General features: G+C 41.3%; 3 protein-coding genes across 11 annotated transcripts in view; 2 read left to right on the top strand and 1 right to left on the bottom strand.

Annotated features, from left to right (window-relative positions):
* Nucleotides 1-658: 658 nt before the first annotated feature.
* LOC123985044 (IKBKB interacting protein) lies at nt 659-6,542 on the top strand. 3 transcript variants are annotated; one of them, XM_046072396.1, is made up of 5 exons: nt 659-766; nt 1,179-1,410; nt 1,502-1,619; nt 4,248-4,469; nt 4,751-6,542. In XM_046072396.1, the coding sequence occupies exons 1-5, from the start codon at nt 760-762 to the stop codon at nt 5,315-5,317; spliced, it is 1,146 nt and encodes a 381-aa protein (XP_045928352.1). In that variant the 5' UTR covers nt 659-759; the 3' UTR covers nt 5,318-6,542. The 3 variants fall into 3 exon arrangements, with proteins under 3 accessions (XP_045928352.1, XP_045928349.1, XP_045928350.1); XM_046072393.1 differs by lacking the exons at nt 4,248-4,469; nt 4,751-6,542 and adding an exon at nt 2,530-4,039; XM_046072394.1 differs by lacking the exons at nt 659-766; nt 4,248-4,469; nt 4,751-6,542 and adding exons at nt 802-986; nt 2,530-4,039.
* Nucleotides 6,543-6,774: 232 nt separating this feature from the next.
* On the bottom strand, nt 6,775-11,135 carry ckap4 (cytoskeleton associated protein 4). Its single transcript, XM_046072392.1, has 3 exons — nt 11,064-11,135; nt 10,052-10,574; nt 6,775-8,369 (listed from the first exon to the last, which is right to left on the bottom strand). Exons 2-3 carry the CDS (start codon nt 10,358-10,360, stop codon nt 7,155-7,157), a joined length of 1,524 nt encoding a protein of 507 aa, XP_045928348.1. The 5' UTR covers nt 10,361-10,574; nt 11,064-11,135; the 3' UTR covers nt 6,775-7,154.
* Nucleotides 11,136-12,226: 1,091 nt separating this feature from the next.
* The window catches only part of uhrf1bp1l (UHRF1 binding protein 1-like), a 37,554-nt gene continuing 25,075 nt past the window's right edge, over nt 12,227-24,705 (top strand). For 6 of the 7 annotated variants that reach the window (XM_046071968.1, XM_046071967.1, XM_046071964.1 and 3 more), the window contains exons 1-2: nt 12,227-12,591; nt 23,413-23,575. In XM_046071968.1, the coding sequence (XP_045927924.1) occupies nt 12,548-12,591; nt 23,413-23,575 (207 nt within the window). In that variant the 5' untranslated portion in view covers nt 12,227-12,547. The remainder of the gene's footprint in view (nt 12,592-23,412; nt 23,576-24,705) is intronic. The other variant, XM_046071969.1, reaches the window with a different exon arrangement.

Here is a 24,705-nt window from a genome sequence, read left to right as displayed (position 1 = left end):
GATGAATATTTTGATTTGTAGGGAAAATAGTAAAAAGTGTCCAAAAAGTCCAATTTGATGTCTTCAAATGACTTGTACTGTCACAGCTACTGTCTAAACACCGCAAATAGTAAATTTACAATGGTATAAACAGGGAAAAGCAGAAAATCCTCGCATTCGAGAGGTTGGAATCAGGTGATGTTAGATATTTTTGCAATCAATCAATTAAGTATAAATAGGAATTTTCTTTTCATCGACTAATCAATTAATCTAATAATTGTTTCAGCTTTAAGACAACTTTAATGCTGCATGGCCACCTTTTTTATGCATATTTCATTACAGTAACAAAAATGCAAAAGACATAATAAATTAGATTTTTCATTGCTAAAAGCTCAAATTCAGTTTTTCTAAAATATTAATAAATTTCATTGCTTTTTTTATTTGAGTTCTATTGAGGTGCAGTAGTGTTTCAGTTCAACTGTAAATCGATTGAAGCAGGGTTTGGATCCAGTTCATTTTGGTTTGTGGATGTGGAATTTTCCAAGTATGATGAGGAGCTGCACAGTATTATTAATATTGTCCAGACCATGAAGTACAAAATATAACATCAAATACAGTAATTAGTATACTCTTTTATGATAAATAAAATGTTCCAAATCTCTCCAGAATACATTTGTATGTTCACAGTGGTAAGCTGCATGGCCACCTTGAGGACAAAAGCTGGCAGCCGCTGACGTGGCTGGCTGGGGCGTTTACGGTGCCTCTTACGCTGTCGCAAATATGAGTGGTAAGTTTGGAGCTCAGTTTAACGACGAATCAAAATTGACAAACGCGACTGAAAATTTTGTATAAAATCTTTGTATCACTCGAGGTGAAAGTTAAAACATCCATCCAGTGGGTTATATTTGTACAGACACAGTTTGATGTTTTTAACTAAGCAATTCAGCTGGAAGTGTTTGTACGAGCTTACGAGGAGCTCTTGAAGCCGGCATTTTCCAAGGAACAGGGTAAAGCTAAGGGATTGTTAATTGCGGTAAAATAGGCCTGCGTAAAAGCCAGTGTTAGATATAATTATTTATTTTGTTTACTTTAGTGTCCTACATTATGAACTTAACTCTGAAAGAAGTGTTTTATTTTACTCTGCAACGTAACGAATAGCGGTGTAGACTTTTTTTTAGGCCTGTTGAATTCCTTCACAGTAAAATTTTGTCAACAGTGTGCTAAAATGCCTACTGAAGTAAAGCAGAGGAAGAAGACTCAAAAGCAAAGTGATGAAGGGTCTGAAAGGTCCGCTACAAATAGCAAAGATGAAGCGCAGAAAGTGAAGATGGAAACTGGAAACATCCCAGGAGCACATAAAACGTCCTCGAGTTTGGATATTAGAAGTATATTGTGCTTACTGTCGCTTGCAGCCTGCGGGGCTCTTAGTTGGTAAGTTAACAAACCTGATACATGTATTCATTTTAAAGAGTTTCTGTCTAATGGACCTCTACTAAAGTTTGTATATCTTTCTGTGTGTCAGGGTGGTGCTACAACAGAATGGGAGGTTTTCCGAAATTGAAGAAAAGTACAGAGTTTTACACGGGAAGACTTCAAGTCTGTTCGACATGGAGGAAGAAGTCCTGAAGGTTTCTAAAAAGGTACGTTTGATTGATAGTGGAACAGGTCTTGAGCTGCTTTGAGGGATGAAACTTTACAGGGTCTATTCACCCAAATTACACATAAAAAAGAAATCTTATAAAAAATCTTATATACTTTCTCAGTTAACCCCTTATTGGTTTCAAGTCATTCAGACAATTTTGGTTTTATGTTCCCATGTTTTGAGATATTATAATTTAATTTCTGGTGCTGGCAGCATTAAAAAGAAGTTTTTACTGGAACTGCTTTCTTGAAGGAATGGCCCTGACAAAACTGTTACATAAACATAAACTCTGGATTGTTCTTTTTGTAATTTGGGTGAAATGATGCTATAGGTTTGTGTGAAAACAAAAATCCTTTGTTTGATTTCATTTTTAGTTTTAAAGGTAGAATTACAAGTAAATTGTGATTTTGGTAGGCAGTTTTAATTTGGTTTAGTAAGAAAACATGTAGGCTACAGTGGGTAAGTGACTGGTTCCCAACCCTGAGGGAACTGGATTTTTGCTTTACAAATCAGTATTTTTAAAACTTTGCTTTCGTAATAGTTTTACTTATTCAGCCCCATAAAAAGTATTCAGATCGAACAACCTGGTGAGGGAAACAAACCTCTCACGCCCCAAATGTAACCTGTGATGATGGGGATCACAAGCACGCTTTGTCTTATTTTAAGGAGTTTCGAGTCAAAAGTGTTGGGAATCACAGCCTTACATATTATGAAACACTCTGGTTCCTAAATTTTGTTCGTGTTCTTTGAAAAGAAAAACTACTTAACTGAGCGAGCACACATTTTTCTTGTAACAATGCTTTTGCACATGCATGCGCTTTGTTTCCTGCTGTATTTATTATATATGAATACTGAGGACCATAGAGCTCCCACAGAAACAGCCCTCCTGTTTTGTGTTGCGGCTGCAGCTTGCCGCCTCTGAGGATGACCTACAGGAGGCGCTCTCCACTGTCTCCTTGGCCACACAACTCCAGCAGGACATCTCCACCCTCCACGCTGCTGTCATGGTGATGCAGGCCGACGAGAACTCCGCCTCCCGTGACCTGCAGATGGTCAACGCCCACTTCCTCAATGTGACGGAGACGTGGCAGGAGCGCCTGGCTGCCATCACCTCTGACCTGGCTGCCCTCAAAGCAGAGTCACGGGAAGCTCACGCAGGAGCCACTGAGCAGGTGAACGAGGCCGAGCGGAGGGCCCGGTCTCTGGCGGAGAGGTTGGAGGAGCTCGAGGACAGCACAAAGAGGAACGCCAGAGCTATGGAGCGCGCAGAGGAAGACGACGCCAAGCGAGCGCAGGATCAGCTGGACTGGAACACCAAGCAGATCCACAACCTGGAGGAGCACATTAGCAGCCTAAACAAGAGGGAGGCTGAGCTCAGCTCACAGCTCCAGGAGCACATTCCCCGGGCGCAGGAGTGTGAAGAGCACCTGCCCGAGGTAGAGGCGGCAGTGCGCTCCATCCTGAAGCTGGGTGGTGATCTGAGCGGGGCGGAGAAACGGCTGGAAGAGGTGACGTTACAGGTGTTTGGGACTGAGGACAGCATGCTGAAAGCTCTGAATGAAATCCTTGAGATCAGACAGGAACTGGACACCCTGCAGGCTCAAAACAGCATCCTCAAGATGAAGAATGAATTGTCTGTAGTTAAAGAGGCGGTCCATGAACTCACCATGGTGCTAAGGGGAAATGCTGTTGACAGCCAAAAGGACTATGACACCTTTGAGGTAGAAGAATGGAAAGACGGCGAGGTAGAGGAGGAGTGGAAAAAAGATGATGAAACAACTCAACCTCTTTATGATGACCTCAGTGAATGATGTCATTGTTTTTGAGTTGACGAGGGAAGAGGAGAGGCCCTGTCTTACTATTTGCTGTAAAAGGCTGTTCAAGCTCAGTATTAATGTTTTTCAAAATGTGTACATTTGAGAAAATTGTGATTTTTGAAGCATAAAAGTTCACAGATTTCAACGTGAACCCTGGTATACATGCACTGTATTACACAAGTACAATCAAGAATGTAATTTAGTATCTGTTTAATGTTGAGTTACACATTTAGGTTTCTTCAGTAATTGTATAAAAACATGCCTCATTACTCTCAAGCCACCAATTTGCACTGATACAGTTATGTGACAATATCTGCGCCATTCTTTCCAGATATAACAACTTTGGAGCTGAAACGATTAGTTGAATAAAAGTAATTGGCAACTCATCGATAAATCGTTAAAAAGTCCTTTTTCTTGCAAATAAAAGTCCTTTGTTGTGTTTATAGTCTTATAGTTTGGTACAGGTACAGCTTTTGTAGATCAATAATATTAATAAATCTTCATGCCTTAATAACTTGTATTATATTTTAACCTGTTGAACTAAAGGCAAACATTTCATCACTGAACTTATTTAATAAAATCACTTTTTTATTGAAAAGGTCTTATTTGTTATGTCCTCTTATTTAATCCTCTACTGTGCTTAGGCATCAGTTCCCCTCCTGTGTTTCTCATTAATGGAATTAACCTGAAATGATATTGAGTAATGTATGGTTTCTTTAAATAACTTGTACCTCATACACTATATGATATATATATATATATATATATATATATATATATATATCCATGTATTCTGTGTCCTCTTTCAGTGTCAGAGCGTCCAGCCAATGCTGGAGGGTCTCGGGGGCCAGCGGGGGGCTCTGCAGCCACAGCTGGAGGGTTTTGAGCAGGATGTGAATCGGTTGAAGGAGTGGGCCTCTGGGTTGACTGAGAAAAGAGCTCAGCTTCAGACCAGCCTAACCGCGCTGAGAGACGCAGTGGGACAGATCGAAGAACGCACGTCAGCCATTGCAAAGGACTTTGCCAACAAGGTCTGTCAGATTTTTTTGTTGTCCAATACAGAACTATATTGCTGTTTCTGCTGAGACGAGAGGAGAGTCTTTTTGTCCTATGCCACCTGTGATCCGAGGTTAAGAGAATCCCATCCAACATCAGAATGAGCATAAATACAGTATATTAAAACCCGGGGGATTCATTTAGCTAAGTTAAAACTCTTATTTTTGATGTACGACCCCTTCTGAGAAAAATAACTATTCCCTGTTGGATTTTAAATGGATTTTTCAGGCTCTTTTCTTCTATATTCCCCCTGTAGGTGGCGTCAGTGAGGACAGACGTGCGCAGGATGGACGGCCTGCGGTCTGAGCTGGAGTCCCTGCTGACTCAGGTAGGGGAGCTGGAAGACAAGACCGCTCAGGTGGAGCACAGCATGGTGAAACGCATCGGGGATGTTCTGGCCAGCAGCATTGACCGAGTATCAAATCTCCGCGCTGCATCCGAACGCAACTCTCAGGCCTTAGAGCAGCTTCGCAGACGCATCCCTGAACTCACCGCCTCTGACAAACGGATCTCTGAGCGCTTGAACGAACTAGAGAGTGGCAGAGCTCGGCTAATAAGAACTGTGACCTTCGCCAGCGACCTTAAACCGAAGGTTGCTGCCATTAAGAGGGACTTTGGGGCGTTTGAGCCTCAGCTGTCAGACCTGACTCTGCGGATTGGAAGACTGGCAGAGGATCTTACCAAGAGAGAGCAGGAGATCACTGAACTGAGACAGACATTGGCTAACCTCACTGCTGTAGAGGGAGATTTAGGTGTTACAACTAAACAGGTTCGTGAAATAGCTGATATATCTGATAGTGGAGAGATGCACAGGCCGACATGAGAAGACGAGTGGAGAGGTAGTCTTCTTTTGGCTTTTCTATTCAGCAATTTCATCTGGCCAACTGTCCTACTACTGCTTAGAACAAACTGGTTTATTACAAATTAAATAAATATGAAACTTTGTCTACCAAACTCTGACAGTCTGATCAGTCTTAAAGCACAAAGCTGGTAACCTGAACCGATTTAAGAAGAATGAGTGTGAACAATCTGGCAGCTAGTCTGTCAGCATTTCTAACATCTGCAACATGTTTTTGAAGTTTGCTCATGACAACAATTGTGTCCTGTGTTGGCCACTGTCCAACTATATCAGTGTTACCTGTTTGACATTTGACTACTTTATTGTTTTTCCACTGTGCTAAACATTTAATTTCTTTTCAGATACCACTCTTGTGTCTTTACAGTAAATATGAAGCTACAGCTAGCAGACTGAAAAAAATAACAGTAAAATAACCCCCCCTTCTCCCATTAGAAAGTTGAATAGTTGTTTTACACTTTGATTTTTATAGGTTTACAGATAAAACTAACAATAACATGTCAATAATTGAGCTTTAGAGGTGCTTATTTGCAGGTTTTCTTGCCTTCGGACAGAGCCTGTTTCCAGTATTTATGCTAAGCTAAGTGGCTACTGGGTGGAGCTTTATACAGTCAAGAGAGTGGAATCAATCTGCTCATCTGAATATTGACAAGAAAGCTAATAAGTGTATGGGTCAAAGCTCCAGCAATTCTTGTATTAGAAAGTGGGTTCAGCTTGTGGCTGAGAGCCTGAAGATTTTATAAACACATTGTTGGAGTTTTGACCCCTTAAGACTACTTACACTACTATACACTATGTTCTAACCTGGAGAAAAGCTTGTCACCTTTACCAAGTGTGTTTCAAGAAATTCCAGTTTGTAACCAAAACTATGTAAGCGCACTTCTAAGCCTCTCCCAGGGCCTCTACGTTCCTTAAAGGGTTTATTAGCATACAAATGCCTTCCAGCTAAATAGATAACTTTGAGTTGTTCTGGTGAAGTGGCCACACAACTGCAACCCCAGGCTTTCAACAAGGGAGCACATTTCTGCAGAACACTTGTGAGAGAGTCAAAACTCAAACGACATGTTATCTGTCACTGCGGTGTGCAGATGAAAGAGCTCAGCGTGTGGAATTAAGTCTTTAAGAGGTGGAGAATCATCGCTTGACTCCTCATGTGTGAGTAGGTCTGTGTAATAAATGGAGCTTTAAGTGAGAGGTTATTTGTTGTATTCAAATCTTGTAGAAAATAAGAACTATGTCATTAAGATGGAATTCCTATTTGGGTTTTGACATAATTTTAGCAGCCCCTGGTTATATCACGCCTATCAGTGAGTGTAAATTTTCATTCCCACCCATGCAATCAAAGTTTCACCAGTGATGTAACAGTAAAGGCAGCTGAAGCAAAGCAACAAATCAGTTGACACCAAGAAATAATTCTTCACCGCTTTGGGTCAACAAAAGTTTTTATTCTTGTAAAAAACATGTAGTGAGTAAACAAAAGGAGTGCTCAAAAGGAGCTTATTATTGCATTTGGTTGGTTTTCCAAAAAAACTACTTTGGTACAGAAAGGAGAAAAAACCTACAGTGCAGAATGAGTGTGGATTCAAATTCACACATCAGCAGTCCAACTCTGCCCCTCTCTCCTGACCTAACCCAGTTTCCCTCACATTGGCTACTTTTCTACTAAAATGTGCAACATCAACCATCAAGTATGAGAAATTATTCTTCATTAAAAAAACAGGAAAAGTGGGTTATGGTCATCCCTTTGGGGATCTTTGTTGTCCGTGTTTTGGGTTCCTGATGTCACACTGCTAACTAAAAATCCCTAATTTTCTGTCTTGCTATTGGCTTTGGATAAGTCCTCCAGTGTCTGTGTGGTGTCCTGCAGAGCTTTCTGAAGAGTGGCAATAGCCTGATCGTGACCTTCTAGCTTGGCTGCTTTGGCTTCCAAGTCATCTACCATGCTTCTTAAGCTCTGCAGCTGCTCCGGCTTTACGCTGTTGCTGCCCTCAAGAGCGGCGAGCCTCTCCTCCAAGTCCTTCACCTGCTGACCCAGGTTGGAGTCCCTTGAAGTTAGCTTGGCATGGGCACCACCCAGAGCGGCAATGTTGGACTGGAGCTCCCCCAAACTGCTTTTCAGTGCCTCCATCTCCTCCTCCAAGCCAGTTTTGACTTTCTCCACAGCCTGCCCCTGTGCAGCTAGAGTGCTTTCATAGGTGTCGTATTTGGCGAATAGTGATTCCACTTTGGTGGCGATGTCTGACACTGATGCGGACAGTGAATCTCCGCTCTCTTCTGATGCTTTAACTCTGGCTTCCAGCTCGTCTGATGTTCTCTTGACCTGAGCAGCTGCTTCGACTGCCTGCTTCTCCACAGTACGAAAAGCATCAGCAGTGTGCTCCACACTGCTTTCCAGTGTCATGCCCTTGTCCTTTAGAATCTGGACACCGGCCTCTACTTCAGACAGTGACTGCTTCAGGCTCCTGACAGTCTCTTGCACTACTGACCTCACTGTTTCAACTTCCTGGGACAGTGAGGCTACTTCCTGGTTACGAGTCTGGAGCTCTGCCCTCACAGCACCTATCTGCTCCCTGAGTGAATCGGCTGAGGCATCAGAATCTTGTTTGGCAGTTCTGATTTCAACTACAGCATCAACGATGGCAGAAAGCTCCTGTTTGATGAGCGCGGGGTCTTCCATGTCACCCAGACGAGCCTTGAGATCAGCCAGCTGGCTCTGCGCCTCGCCCTGAGCTTGGGTGAACTCCGTCACGCTGGCTGCGATGGACTGACTCACCTCAGCCAGACGCTCCTCTACAGTCTTCTCCAGAGAAGAGAAGTCCCTCTCTCGGGCCTCCTTCACCTCTTTGATGCCCTCTGTAAGGTCCCTGAGTAAGTCGTTCTGGAGCTTCTGAAGAGCCTCCTCCACCCTCCTCGTCTCTACCTCGCCCCTCTTCACCCGGCTGATTGCCCCCTCCAGCTCCACCCGTGTGATTCCCATTGATGACTCCAGCCCGTCCACAACACTCCTCAGAGACTCCACCTGCACAAGACCGGAAAAATATACAGCATTAGTGTGCATTTTCATCCATTTTAGCACAGTAAGATCAAACACTTGTACACTCCAGTACAATAACTGCAAATTGTCACTGTCCTGTTAAAATCATGTATCTCAAAAGGTTTTCAGGAGTTAAAAAATCAAAATGACCAAATTTGGTGATATGCGGTTTTCTCTGGACAGCAATCAATATCCACACTGTTTTATATCATTTAATTCATATTTCATTTTCATAGTTCTTAACAAAACAGAACCTCAATTTTGCAGTTTGAAAAAAATACTTGTCACCAAGCTCCACTTACTAAATGAATTACTTTTCCTGAGCTTTCAGTGGCACCTCATGGTCTTCACTGGTAAATTGAGTTGGCTCAGTCAGCTGAATGCAGATGAAGACCCCATGCAATGTGGTTGAACGCTCACAAAAATGCTTGTAAGTGGACCTTGAGTTAAGCTTGTTTAGTAAAACTACTAATCCTATGCCTTGCCTTTGAGCTTTTAATTATTACACTTACTGAACATTCTAAAATAGATACTTAGCATATGTTTGCATGTTAAAAATATTTTGTTGCATCATCTGTACAGTAAGTGTAATGTTTGAAAGTTTATGGGCAAATTACAAACTTTAGATGAGCATGCAATAGTGTAATAAAAGACTCTTAATTAAAGGTCCACTTATTAGCCTTTACCATGTTTAAGAAGAGTACAGTCGTACTACTGAAAAAAAACCTTTTGAGTTTGCACAGAACTGCAATTTCAATTAATCTGTTCAAAAGGTAAACATGTAATAATAACGTTTCAAATTCTTACTTAAGAGGAAAAGATGTAAGAAACTGATAAAAATGTGTTGTTTTTTAATGACTGTGGTGTGTGATCACCTTGGGTTAACACTGCAATCATCCTTCCTTATTGTTATTATTAGAAGTACTATTTAGAAGTGTCCCACCCATTAAATTAGCATAACAAACACATACAGGCCTAATTTGCATGAGCAGAGTTGAGTCATTAGCTAACTGAAGTCAGTGGTGGTAAATATTTTTTACTACAGCCTCAGTATAGTTTAGACTGGCTTTACATACTGTACTTTACATGCTGGAAGATCAACACAGGAATGAGGAAAATAATGAATGAAACCGGAGAGGTCTTCAATTATATCGGCCTAAGCCCACAGTTTGCATGCAATAACACTGAACAAGGACATTTATTTACAACCTCCTGTGCTGCTGGGCCAATCTAAATTTCCCCTAACTTACAGGGAATTTAATAAACAAATGGGGGTGTCTTTTTCCCTGTTATAGGGACCACATCCTCATCTGCCCTGTGCAGCTCATGTTCTCAAACAAAAGAAAACATAAAAATAGGAAACAATGTAGAAAGGATTTATTTTAAACAATTCTAAAACTTTTATTTTTACTTGTTGGACGTTTTCTCAATGAAAGAGTAGCCTATAGGGACTTCACCAAACCTACCCAACCCCCCAAAGTACATACAGTACAACAACTACTTGGACGGTTATGCAAGTTAGTTGCACACAAAGTCATCTCTATAACGAAAACAGTATGCCTTGCTCATACAGTTTGTATTTCACTGGGAGTTCTGAAAAGGTTTGAGAACCCCTGCTCAAGTCATGCACACTTCCCCCCCGTTGATTCGTGTCGTTTTCTACTTACCTGTTGAGCGACGCTCTCCATTTTACTGCTCAGCTCTGCGTTTTTCCGTGCGCTCTCCTCATGCCTGGCGCTTGCCTGGTGCATTTCCTCCACTACTTGCTGTAAATAAAAAGCAGCAAACCCTGCAGCGCCTAGTAGCGCAATATAAAACACTGTGGTCGCAACAAGGCCGAGGCAGCTCCCTGACCGTGGCCCCTGAGGTGCGGGGCCACTCACCCCGTTACTGGCGTTCTTTTGGCTTTTCTTTGGCGCATCATCCTGGATGGATGCGCTCTTCTCGCTGTTCTTGTGTCGGTGTTTCGCAGTCATCGTCAATGGGAACTCACTGAGATATGTGTGTGTATGTGAAGAGATGTGAGAGAGCGAGTGCTGCTGGCTTTTTTGCAGTCGTGGATGGAGAATGTTTCCAGTCCAGGCCCACTGACTGGACCAGCAGCGTATCAGTGAGCGCGTCGTGTCTTTCTACGGAGCTTTTCGCGTTGAGGTATGCGGATGGGGGCTGTCCCATGTTCAGCTCCAGGCTCTGTAGGGGTCCGGTTTAATGACATAAAACACCAGGAAATAATTAATCATTTCTTCTGCTCCTACACTTTGGTGGTCGTGTTCTATTTTTATTTATTTTTTACATCAGAAACTTTTTTATTAAAGGCTACACCCTAACACGAGTGAAGTTTCTGCAGAAGCATCTCTGCAAAAGCAGTAAAATGTTCTTAAAAGGTGGTTAAGGCAATTTCAGTGAGTTTGTTTGTGTATAATAAGGTTACTATCAAATGAACTTTATGTTAATTTGACTTTTAAAGTGACTTGAAGAGAGAAAATGTCCCTGCTGTGAAGGACATAAGATGCACCAGCTTGGGACAAAACTCTGCACCGAAAGGGCATCATCGTCTATCAATGTATGTGTTATTGACCTAAAACGTCTGTTATACATCTGTTATAGCTATGACACACGTCCTTAGATGTTGTTACGATTGAAACACTGATGCAAACGTTCTGCAAGCAGCTTGCTCACACTGAAGCAGAGCAGTGCAGGGAGGGGCTGTTTCCTCCCTTTAGTTTGCTCCTCCTTTCATACGTGGCAGCTGCAGTCTCGGCTCCGCAGGCTGCTGTTGAATCTCCTGGTTACATCTCCACACAGAGAGACACGTCAGGCACAGCAACTAAAGTCACAGCTTCTATGTCCACAGGAAAATAAATAAAACGTCCAAAGTCCAAGTCGTTTCAGTGCATTTGTTTTTAAGTCAGTACTTTTTTGCAAGTCAATGAACACAATGTTCGTTTCACTGTCCTTTTCTTTTTTTGTGTGTATGATATTTATTTAATTTATTAAGGCCTTATTATCTGTACTGTTATAATATTCCATTATATTTCTGTGGGACTTTTATTCTCATGTGCACTTTTCCTCTAACTTTTGTAAGAAAATCAAGTTATTTTTCTAATTATCACGCTTATTCTTGTTATTATGCCAAAACCTGACACTGTGCCTACTACCCACAAAAAGAAACCATCCGTGCATGCAAAAATTCTCAATTATTCTGCATACTGTTAACATCCTCGGTTTAAACACTAGATGTCACTAAAAGAGCGTTTTCTGGTGAAAGCTAACACTGACATTAACCCCCCTGAAGCCACCCACAATGCAGTATCTGTGTCAAACGATTATCTCAACAAAGGACCCAGACCAGCCAAGCGTGAAGGCATTTTAAACAACCTTATTTGCAAAATATAACTCCATCAGGTTTACCATAAAAAAAATGATAAGAGTTTGTTTGGTCAAGCTAGTAGCCTACCCAAATAATAACAATACCACACTAATATGAGACAAATAAAATAAATTAAATATTAATATTATTAATGAGTACTGGTAGAGTTGATGTGGAGTGGATACAATTCTTAAAAACTACAATATTGGGACAGAGTAACCAGGGTATTGAAACAGAGAATATTGCTAACTTAAACTTATATTAAACAACTGAATTAATAGGAGAAAATGCAATATTTTCTGACACCTTACTTGAAACTAAAATGTTTCCCGTGTATAGGCTACCAGTATTTAAATGGTTCCAGTATCTATACATAGGCTATAAATACATTTAGCCTAGTACCTAGTCCACAATCCATATCTCTAAGTCGGTGGGGTTTCCTAGCAGACCCTGAATGCGTCATGACGCCACGCCCGGACGCCGTGACAACAGACGCCGCTCCTCCGACGCGCTGTCCAGGTGTTCAGTGTGATATTGCAGAGATCTGGACCGTTTTTGGAGCTTGCTGGAGGTGATATGCTTTGTCTCCGAGCCTGGCTGTCACTCGGATGTCTGAAATGCCGTCTTTCCAACTCCCCCGTCTCTCAGAGAATGACGCAGGAGCACCGTTAAAATGAAGACTGACACGGGGATGAGAATTTGAGCTGTGTGTTTATACCTCCGGTGGGAAACGCTAGCGGTGTCGCTAGCCAGCTAGCCAGACAGCTCAGACGGTTATCGGATTTGTGGGGCCATGGCTGGGCTCATCAAGAAGCAGATCCTGAAGCATCTCTCCAGGTCAGTCCCGAAAGGCGGTTAACGTTAGCAGACAGTGAGTGGAGAAAAAAGGACGACGGAGGGATTCAGCTGTCAGACACACGTTAGCTAACGTTAACGTTAATTTAGCTATCACCTCAAATGTTAAGTTTACCGGTACAAAACCAAGTGTAATCTTTGCTGGACGTTGGTATGAACGTTTCCGCTCGCGATTTATTGAGTTAGCTCACATGCCTGTTGTCTGTCAGACTGTCAGTTGCGTTTTCAGTTGACGTAACCCTTACTGACCCGAGACGTGGCTAGTCAGCTAACTTGCTAACATTGGGTTAGCTAGCGAAGGGCTAGCTGAGAATCCCTCAACACTTCCTAGCAGATTATTTTTGTTTGTTTCAGTGAAGACAAGAGACGGGAGTGCGCCTTTTCTCTCTCGTTCGTGCCCTTCACACTGACTAAGATAGTCAACTTGATAGTAAAGATAAAAAAAACCCACCCGAGATTAACAGTTACACTGATAATTGATGTGCGTGTGTGACATGACGTCACTGTGGATGTGCAATTTTTTTATGCACCTTAATAGTTGTAGCAAGGTTGAACAGGTAGAGTGGTTGAGTCTGATTGCCTAAAACAACAATGACAGCGTCCCCCTAAAGGCAAACAATCTTCCAGTCACATAGCTAATAAAGACACACACACACACACACACACACACACACACATACATCATATAACCGCGAGATAACTAGATTTTAATTTGTCACGAATATTTCACAAGCGGGTAAACCCTGCCTATATGGGCTTTTCACTACCGTCCCTCCCCTTCACACACAGTCCAAATGGACCCTCAGCACACAACCCAAGATCATTTTGTGGCACCATTTATGTACCAAGCGATAAATTAATGTAATAGTGGTTCATTATCTGTTAAATGTATCTACCACTTGCTGTCTATGGTCCCATTTATTTATTTTAATTTCATGCTGTTATGGGCAGCCTTCAGTTTGAACTGTTTTACATGTATTATTTATTATTTTCCACTGTCCCTCAAGGGGCTTTCATTGGACTACTTCCTTGTTTGTTGGGGGGGGGCTTGAAGCATGCAGCGCTGTTATCCTCCCACCTACTAAACTGCTAGTGACAACAGAGCACACTTTCACCTTCAGCTGTTGTTTCAAACAGCAGGTTGTCTGTATACTAAACTCAAAGGTGGACAGCGCATACATGGGGTATTAGGAAATGAGAGCTGTCACAATAATTGTTGCAGGTCACAGATGACTTGTCTTTAGAAAGCTCATTAGCATGCAGGTGGACGGTTTGTGTTCTTAAAAAAACAAACAAATGCAAAGTTGATTGTGCTTGGTGAGAAAAGTCTTGACTGAGTTGTGATTAATTAGTCACTCACTGGTATGAACCAGTAAGTGACTTAGTAAAGTATTAATGGTGTTTATGTATGCTTTGTCCTTCATACCCTTACGCAATGCCACAGGCAAGATTTTCATTGTCTGCAGCACACAACCTATGAGTGGCATGCACTTTATTGTCCTAGCACTTAAGTTGTCTCCTTGTGCTATGTGTGTGTAGAGGCAATGCATGAGTGTTTCTGTGGGTGATTGTGCATGCCCCCAGCAGCATTAGCATCAACATTGGCAGGAAATGACTAGAAGACTTGTGATGTCATCTGTCTTTGGGCTTGTCTTGTCATCTGATCTTCTTTGTCCTGGCACTGATTGGTCGGGGCGCTGAGCGGACACTGACCTGTCTGACGGTCAGCCAATCCCGCTCTTGTCGTGGTGATGTCACGGTAAAAGTGCTGGTGTCAGAATGTCAAATCAGCATCACCAAATAAACTCCACTGCACCGCTGCAAATATAGTAGACTATGATTATCATGCACAGGTTAGATTTTGTCTGCTGTCTTTCTCATTCTGCTTCATCAGCATAAGCCAGGAATAGTTTGTACTGCAGGTTATTCCTACACATTGCAGGTGTGTTTACACAGCTACATTTTATGTGTTGGGTATCAACATGTCAGCTCAGCTTCTTACTTAACGGTTGCAGAGGACATACGGCTCTACAATGCTGCCTGTGAAGAGGACAAGCCTGTGTGAGTGAGGCAGCACCACATCTTTACAGTTCATTGACTCAGAAGTCTGCACTGGCTGTTCCTCCTCTGGCCAAGACAAGTGCACTGAGGCATGCATGACAAAAAATAGTTGAGAGGGCCCTTTTTGTACAACGTGAACAGTTAGAAGAAGCATTGCGTGTGACTTTTCATGTGCAAGGATGAGTTTGTTAGTAGTAAATGACACAGCTGAGTTGTTGGCATGTGTTTGTTGTGTGTTTTTACTTATGTGAGAGCGTATTGATGATGTGTTTCACAGAAGGTCGAACTCAGGTAGGCCCTGGGGGCGACTAGATGACAAGATGTGTGTTTGTTTACATCACAGACATGTTTAGATTATCGACAGGACCCTGGCCCCCAGCCAGACAGAGGGATCCTATTCTACTCACAGATGCACACAAGTACGGGTGGATGGAGTCTCTCTACTTTGTTCCCTGAAAAGAGAGAGGTTAAAGGTCAGACTAAGCTGCAGAGCTTAAACCTGGAGCTGGGAGATATTCTGACACAGGAGTGTAATGATAGGTCTTTCAGTTGAAGAATGAGACTCAAACTGGTGTTGTGACAGAGAAAATGCATTCCCAGATGGAGATTGGAGTCTTCCTTTAACTACTTTTCTTTTTCCTTCCTTCTTTCCTTCTTCATTCCACATTACCTTTCTTGTTTTCCTCTGCCCTTTCTCTACTCTTGTTTGTTACACCCACTGTCTGTTTACTTATCTTGACTTTAAATAAATATTTTGTCTGAAAAACGGTTAATAATTCATTATATTCAATTTACAAAGACATAAAGCAGACAAAATCAGCAAATCTTCACACTGGATATAGTGAATGTTTGGTGTTCCTGCTTGAATTATGACTTAAATCAGTGAATCAATTTTCAAAATTGTCATTTCTGATCAATTTATTGGTTAATTTTTTCCAGTTGTAAATGCAACGATGGAGTGTCTTTTCTTGTCTTTTTATGTGAAAACAAACCCATCTTGAAGGTCATCTACAATGATCTAGCGCAAGTCCTCAAAAAATCTCCCACACTGTTGATCATTTTTACACATTTGGATCCTCAAAATGTTTTTGCTCTGAAATGACCCCTGTATATGCATTCAATACCATCATGATAACAGAGTAAATGGCTGCTTATTAATGTCACAAGACCACAACAGAACAGTAAACATCATCACATCCTCAGTCTCAGGGGAATGTAGACATTTTGAGTGGTAGAGGGAGATTTGCTTGGTTTATAAAAGGCAAAACTGTCTATAGACAAATGTAGACAGAATGGGCCCCTAAAAACGAGAATCACTACTTTCTAATGGAAAGAGTTCACAATCTGGGAGATTAGGCTTATTGTCAGGCTGGTATGCAAGGTCCATTTGGGTGTTATGTTGTGACATTAGAGGAATTGACATGATTGCTCGGGCGTAGCCTTGCTTACCTCTCCTTTTTTAGGGTTTATAGGTGGGGTATGCTATTCCAATCCAATACATGTCTTTTTGTCATATTCAGTCATTATCCTTCAGTGTTTGTTCACAGCCCTGGCTCTGTAAATGGGGAAACAAACAGTGGCTCGGACCAAGTCACACAACACTGTGGTGACTTTAGCATTTTTATTTGATGTAAATAAGATGATGCATTGGTTATTGATAGTCTGAGGACCAACAACTGATCCCACGAGGAGACAGTTTAGGGAACCATTTTTACCTCTTGAGTCAACTGAGGTTGAGCAAGAGGGATTGTAACCCAGTATTACGAACACGCTATCCATTGTGTGCACATACAGCTTTTTCATCAGTGGCAGTTTTGTGCTCATTGTGGTGTGAGCGATGAGTCCATTTCTACTGTTGTGTTTGTCATCATAAGCCTCTTCAGGCCCGACTCTTTCCATCCTGCAGAAGCTGTGGATGATGCGCCACAGTGATGAACTCCACTATTCTATGTGTGGTTGCTCGCTGCTGGTGGGAAGGCTATTATGGCATGAGTCATGACTGAGTGCCTAGCTGTGGGTGTCTCATCAGTGTGTAGCTGTGAAGTGTGTGTGTGTGTGTGTGTGTGTGTGTGTGTGAGTGAGAGAGAGAGAGAGAGAGAGAGAGCAACATTTGACCAGGGTACCTCTGGGTCATGGCGTCCTCTGCTGCCGTGTACCCGGGGTTTTGAATTGTTTTCTCCTTCACACCAACCTTTTCACCGTTGTCACGGTGTCATGAATATTCCAGGACTCTGGGGTCTTTGTTTCCGACATTAGCTCCTTTCACTTTGACAGGTTGCCTGCGTGTTGTTGAGTTATTTTCCGTGTGTGTGTGTGTGTGTGTGTGTGTGTACCAGTTGTGCTGGTATGTAGGCTAGTAAGTAATCCCTGTTGATAACTTTGAGAGACTCAGTCGTTTTAATAACTGTTCTGTTAGAACTGCAAGATGTGTTTTTTGTCTTTGTCCCAATTCCCAACATATATTTCCACAACAAACACTTTGCAAAGAGCCTTAATTGAAACATTGGAGAATCATAGAGCAGGAAAGGAAAAGGAAAATACCTCTTCAGTGAAATGTTTTGTGCTTTCTCTTGCATGATGTATGCTCTTACCATTGCCAGCAATATATTAAGTAAGACAACAACTTTCTTTCAACTTACACAGTACTTAGTCTTGATAGATGCTTTTGTCTTGTGCACACAAGATAATAAATTGTGTCCAGATAATATTATCTTGCACTTCAGGGACTCCATAGTATGTTAACTGGCTAGCCAAGTCCAACAGAAACAATGAAGTGTTAGCATTTTGTACAGGTATAATTTGCACTAAGGGGAAATGTTTCAGTTTATTTATTTCCAGCTGCTACAATATAGAGGAGTGAAGAGATTAGTTGATTAAAACTGTGGTAAGCTAATCAAGGTCACCTTCAGTTATTACCTTGCGTTTACAGCAATAAGCTTTAGGGAGCAGCAGAGAATGATTTGCAGACTGTTTTTACGCAGGGTTTTGCCTTTCAGGCGACATAGAAGTTGTCCTACCTTATTGCTGTAGGTTGTTGGGGCTATATGTAGGCTGAATGGAAGACTGCTGGCACCACTAAAAAAGAAAATGGCAAAAAAATAAATACTACCTTGTGTGCAGGTATTTTGGATGAAAAAACATTTACTGTAACGAGGTAGTAAAGTAAGTTTTATATATATTTTTTTTTTTTCTTTTGTGAGACTCAAATACAACATTGTTTATCATAAAGTGTCAGGTCTCTAATAGTGAGACTAGATGTCATGTCATTTTAAGTATGTTTAATTCAAATAATAATTCAGCAATTTAAATGATTTGTTTATTATTCATTATTATGAAAAGCATGATAACAAATTTTATTTGCTTGTTAGACTGATTGTATGTATAAATGCAGAAAATAACATTTTACTTCTGAAATCCAAACCAACATTCCTGGCGTTTGGTAACCTTTGATCAGATCGTTTGTTTATTACAGCTGCTCAGCCATCTTAACAATAAAAGAACTAAAAGATTTGCCAATAAAGTGTTATGCACTTTTATGAAACACAAAAAAAGCTCAAAGCTTGATTGAAGCTTTGAGGTTTGCTTTTTTTCAACAGAACGTAATCGAGATTATATTAATTCATTTGTATATGTGGCTGATGATGGTAGATAACACCAACTGGTAATTAAGAAAAAGTTCACGCTTGTGAGTTCTTGTTATTTTTAGGTTTGGTTGTTTTCCATGTGATTTTAACCTACGCACTCACACCGTAGGCAGCCTGCCTCCAAACACTGCAGTGATGGAGTGCAATAAAGGAGTAAAGAACATATGATCTCTGCCAAGCCAATAAAATATATTTATCACTAAGCCTTTGTTTAGAATATAAGACAGGCTTGATTTAAAATGGAGTCGGTTGATCACCACCATGTTAAGCAACTTCAAAGTCATTTAAAATCTTAGTGTGCAACGTTTACCACGGGCATCTTATGAGCTTGTCAGCCGATTCTGTTAGTTTTCTCAACTGGTCTTTAAAGTGCCTTTATCGATTCAGGAATACCAACTATACTGAGAAAAGTTGTCTGCAGCAGACTCATCACACTCTATGGTTGACACTGAATGGGCTAGTGAAGGATTCAGTGGCCAATTTAAATGTCACATTCTCCACTTCTGTCGTTGAGCCAAGCCTGCTGCTGCTCGGTCGAATGAGCACTGGCAGGAAAGAATGTGGGAACATCCCAAATCCCATATTTTTTTTTGACTTCTGGAAAACCGCACTCATAAATCCCAAAGGAGTGCACTGAGGATGCCTCCTCTCCTTCTTTCTCTGTGTCTGTCTTTCTTTTTATTTCCTTTCCTTTCCTTATTTTGCCACAGCCTTGGTTGCTAAAACAAATCAGTTTGAGTCACTCTGGCCATTTTCCCTCAGGCTCCTCACTTTCTGGCACTGATGTCATTAGGCTGCACCACGAGCATGCCATCAGAGCAGGAAAAGGCTGAGGGTTGTGGTCAAATAATTCTTTAGTCAGTGAAATGACCCAGACGTATTTAAATGGCAGCCGTGATAAGAGCTGGTTGAATTATCTAGATCCTAAGGAAAAGTGCTTCCTTTCTTATCACCTTTAGCATAGGGTACACTAAACCATCCTTTACGAATCGAAAAGTGTTAATGCCGTCCTACAATTGCTTGCGGCGGCAACATTTAAGCCTAATGTTACTCTTCAGGTCTGTGGTTTATCAGTGAAGTGTATGAACAGCAGTGACAGACAGACATACCTGTGTTATATGTGCTTGTCTCCTCTGTGAATCATCTGTGTCCTTCTGCGCTGTGTTATAACCCGATGAACTGGTCGTGGGTCACATCTCTCTCTCTCTCTCGTCCAGGTGCTGTCTCTCCCTCTTCATCGCCTTGTATTAGTTCCTGTCTTTGCTGTTACTACTTCATTCAAAATTGCAGTTTCACCAAGGCAGACCCAACATCCGCCATTGCTGCATCGCATAGTTACGTCACCTAGTGTGAGTCCATTCAGATTCTCTCAACACCGGGCAGGTCTTTTCCTAAGTCCTTATGAATATTGCTTCACTTATTTCCTTGACCTCAAAACGTTTTCCAAAAAGTGTTAAGGAAAAGACGGAGGTAGTTGTTGTTTTTTGTACTTTTTCGACTGGAACCTGGGACTACCCCAGAGAGTGGCGGACTAAAGTCTGCTCTCAGTGTATTATGGTTAAGGAAAAAATTTGTGAGATCAGCATACTGTTGCTGACATCTTTTAAGTTGATTTTGGCCTAGTTGCACACAAAGTGTAATACAAAATCACATAGAAGTATTAAAAACCCCTTGACAAAGATGACGTGAGCAACAGGTTAAAACTAACTTTTACAGAGAGGAACGTGGCCATGGATTTATACTGTTGATTGATTTTATTTTGTGTTTGACAAAGACCTCTTCAGCCAGTCACTAGTTCTAATCTCTTTATGGGCAAGGATTTGGTCCGGTGAGCTCAGCCCTGCTGACGGGAATAATGGCTGACGAGATGAAAGGGAAAGATGACGGGCTGTGAACTTAATACCCTCGACCTCTAGCTGTTGTTAACCAGCAATGAGTAGGATCCCTCTGTGTCATTTAGCTTATTTAGCGTTAGTAGCCTTAATGTTAGACAGATAATCAACAACATATTTGATTGCAGTACTGGTTTATTTCTGAAGAAGGGGGAGAGCAAGCACGAGGTGGGCCAGGGGAGACCAGGGAAGCCAGATAAGGAGCGAGAGAGTGAGTGGAGCTAGCTGGCTAGTTGGTTGATACTTGATCAGCAGCAGGGATGAATATTTCACTGGTCACACGGCTGAGACACTCCAGCAACAACACCCATCTCTTAGAGACGGACCGTGTTTCTGTCTCTGAGAGTGTGTACACTCCCTGTGAGCTCACGTACATATAATATTCGTGTTTTGTTTGTGAGGGAATGTGTGTTTTCTTTTTTTGTCCTGTTTGGCTGCGCTGAGTCTCTGTTTATGTCTGCTGCTAGCTCTGAATAATTTACAGGGATGTTGAATTAGAGAAGACTCTAACACTGCCAGGAGAAGGTGTTGAGTAAAAAGAGGCAGGAATTTGGCAGACTGAATCATTTAAAACGTGGGCAGCTGAATCACAACGCATTGTTCAGTGGACAAAGTTTCTTTCTCACTGCAGATACTGAACCTCTGTGCACCTTGTTACATCTCCAGGTATCCTTTAGATTAGTGAGTACTTACCCTTCAGAGCAAAAACCTTTTGTTTTCCTAAGAATGTCCAAGAATCCAACATCCAATGGCTGCTTTTGCTGGTATATTGCAGGTAGACAGGTGATACAGCATCCATACACCAGCAAACTGTTTTACAGACATATCAAAATGTGATATGCAGTGTGAACAGCAAAAAATGTTGGCTTCCCCCATCATCCCGTCTCTCTCCGTTCACAACTTACAAATTGCTACCAACTCCAACACCATGTGACCCAGTGAACCGTAATTAACCTTGAGGTGTCATGGTGGCTTAGGGGTTAAAGAAGGCTGAACATGCAGTTATGTTATGAATCCAGCCAGGCACCTTTTTGTCACATATCATTGCCCAAATCTCTCTCGTCTTATTTCTTGTCACCGCTGTACTCACTCTGTCATATAAAATGCAAAAATGTCCCAAAGAAATAAAAAGTGTATCATTGAAAAAATATTGTATATCAGCCTTTGAGTAAGGAACCAAAATGCATGAGACTTCATCCATCAAAAAATAAGCTTCGTCACTGCATCAGTGCAGAATATCAGGAATTGCATTGCAACAGATATTGAAGAACTTTAAATAATAGCCAGATGGCACCATTGTGATTTTAAAAGCTAAGTTATACTCATAACCTACGTTACTGTTAGTAGGGCAGTAAGATGCTTAAGCTGCAGTCTGTTGTGTTGATGTCACAGCCGTGATAATCAGTTAACTCTGTCGGTAATGTGTGCTGGTTGTGAAACTCTGATCTGTGATCTGGCCCTATTTACAGATACATATACTTGTGTGAGAGATTAGCCAGGCAACAAGATTAACCCTAGCTGTACATGACTGTATGTGTGTGTGTGTTTGAAAAGAGTCTGGATCTAGTGCTACTTTAGAGCTTTACCTATTAAATAGGTGCTGTTTCACTGCATCGTTGCATGACTATGGCTGATTTCTTGGAGTTTACAGAAACAATTTACATACAGTATCTTACCTACGTTTCACAGGATGAAGACTCTGTGTGGCTCTTGACAGCTAGAGAATGTTAAATCGATACAATCGCCTTTTTTTTAAAGAGATTTCATTAGACGGTTCTGCAGAGATGCACAGGTCAATAAACCATTTAGTAGCTGGCCACTCTGCTAACTATTAACCAATAATCAATTGGGGGAAGTGGCTCAGAAACACTTAGGTCTTGGGCTTAAAGTGTGTGTGTATTCAAGTCTATTTAGTTAAGCTAAAGAGCAAATAATCTAAACACACAGAATCACTACAACATACAAACCTTATACATGCACAGCATTTCCCCAAACCACTGAGGTTATATATACAGTATATAAATCAATATTGGCTTATACATTTTAATTAAAGATGAGTGTTTGAGTGCACTTTTCCCTTGCTGTGAGCATACATGTGTTGTCACAAAACTACAATTATCCCGAGCGCCAACATATAAAGAGTGTCAGCTTTGGAGTTTTCTTTTCATAATACTCTGCACCTTGATCCTCTCTCCCCACTGTCATTATCAGATTAGGCAGTAACTATGGAAACAAAGCAAGCAAGGACAGTTAATGATAAAGTTTAAATGAAGAGAAAAACATTTAGTAAACTCTCGTTGCAGATTAATTTATTTAGTTTATTTAACATGGACAGAGGACAGTCATTGGCTAAGCTTGAAAGTCTCATTTCATCAGCAGTCCCTGGGCAGGCAAATCCACAAAAGAATTATGGAGTCACATTGGTTATGTTTCAGCCATGATTTCAATTATGATTTAAAACTTGAGAGAGTAGAGCATTGTCTGTAGTTATATTGACAAAGTTATATTGTCTAATAGTGCTGTGTATTGTGTTGTAAACATTTTCAACTCTAACGGAGAAAACTGACCGAATTCAGTGGAACTGTGCTACACAGTTGCTTCTGGTAGATGCGAGTGTTTGCCTGATGTTATCTCAGCATAGTGAAACAAACTGTCAGCGGGGGAAGAGCAAATTTGTGCCTATTTTTGTACATTAAGCATGAGTTTGCAAACTTATCAAAGATCAGAAGGTTAAACTTGGTCATTATTTGACACTGACGATACCTTGTGGGCTTTTTGTCCAATATTGTTCTTTTGTGTAAACTGTGCATGGGCTTAAGAGTGTTTTTCCCTGCTTGTTATAGAGTATTTATTTCTATTCTTGTTAATAGTATAAATTCAGAAGCAATGTATAACCCTTAGTTACAGGCTTATTTTTAAGTGTGCTGTTAAGAAGGAGTGGGTTTTGTTCTTAAATAAAATAAATTCTGAAATGAATGGTTTTAGCTCTTTTGAAAATGGCTCTTTAGAAAGACTCTTATATTCAAAGTATTTTTAAAAAACATGGATATGAAGAAGTGATGTTTGTGTTGCATTGGAAAGGCTGTTCCCATCTATAAGCCAAGCCAACAGTTGGGGTTTGTTCGGCCTGCTGGTCACTTTGCCAAGAACTTGTTTCTAAAAATATTCCTATGCTCAAAGCTGAGCTTCTCATCTGTGTCTTGTAGGTTTGCTAAGAACCTGTCGCCAGATAAGATCAACCTGAGCACGCTGAAGGGGGAGGGCCAGCTGACCAACCTGGAGCTGGATGAGGAGGTTCTCCAGAGCCTGCTGGACCTGCCCACCTGGCTGGCCATCAGCCGTGTGTGCTGCAACAAGGCCACCATCAGGGTGAGGGACAGTGTCATATGTTGAATTTTAAGGAACAGATGGACATTTTGGGATATTTTGCTTACTGGTTGAGGGTCACCACTCTCATATCTGTACAGTAAATATTAGGATGCAGACAGCAGCTGGTTAACTTGGCATAAAGACTAGGAACAGGAAACGGTTTCTGTCTGAAGGTAACAAAATCCACCAACCAGAATCTCTCAAGCTCACTAATTAACACATTATATGTTGTTTGTTTAATTTGTACAAAAACTGAAATGTAAAAATGACACGTTCTGGTTTTACAGGTATATGCCACACTATTTCTTGGCCAGACACAGTAAGTTCCTTTGCTGGTTGCCTTGTGGTAACTGCTCAGAGCCAAAAAAAATAGTCCAGCACGTAACCCTCAAATTTTTGTTTTTACACTTTGGTGTTTGTACAGATTAAACCAACAAGATATGACATATTAATTGGTGAGCTTTGGAGGTGCTGGTTGGTGGATTTTCTTGCCTTCAAACAGAGCCAGGCTTGCTGTTTCCCCCTGTTTCCAGTCTATATGCTAAGCTAAGCTAAGGGTTATTGCTTTATATTGAACATAGAAATGAGAATGTTAAACGTTTGCTTTAAAGGTTTATAGCTTGGGGGGGTATTGTTAAAAAAAATATATATATATACACAAAACTGATGTTCATGTCTTTGTTTAAATGAAAGGAAAGTGTAGATATCATTTAACGCATGTCATGTACACGTCCAGTGACTCTTTGCACTACACACACACACTCTGTTGGAGCTGTCTGATGTCCCTGATGTAGTCATGGGCATCTGCCAAGTGCCATGTCTAAGAGCGGACGCTGGTGACACACCCTGGAAACAGTGAATTCTGAGCTGCGTAATTTACTTTGACTGGACTTTTGTTCAGCTCCAAGGTCCACTTTCCACCTCTTCTTTTTCTCCTCTACCTCATTTTGTTTCTCTCTGTTTTTCTCAACCTTTCCTTTACACGTCTGTCTTCACGTTTAAATCCTTGTTTTGTCAGTCGCTACCCTTCAGTTGCTGTCTTTCTCGTAATTGGTCTGCAGTCATTGTTGCAACTGTATGTACCCACATCATTTACAGTCAGTGTGTGTGGCACATCAGATTTCTCAAAG

The sequence above is a fragment of the Micropterus dolomieu genome, linkage group LG16 (genome assembly GCF_021292245.1).
Source record: "Micropterus dolomieu isolate WLL.071019.BEF.003 ecotype Adirondacks linkage group LG16, ASM2129224v1, whole genome shotgun sequence".
Lineage (NCBI taxonomy): Eukaryota > Metazoa > Chordata > Actinopteri > Centrarchiformes > Centrarchidae > Micropterus > Micropterus dolomieu.
Note: the sequence above shows the minus strand (reverse complement) of the source record. Positions and strands in the feature narration are given on the sequence as shown.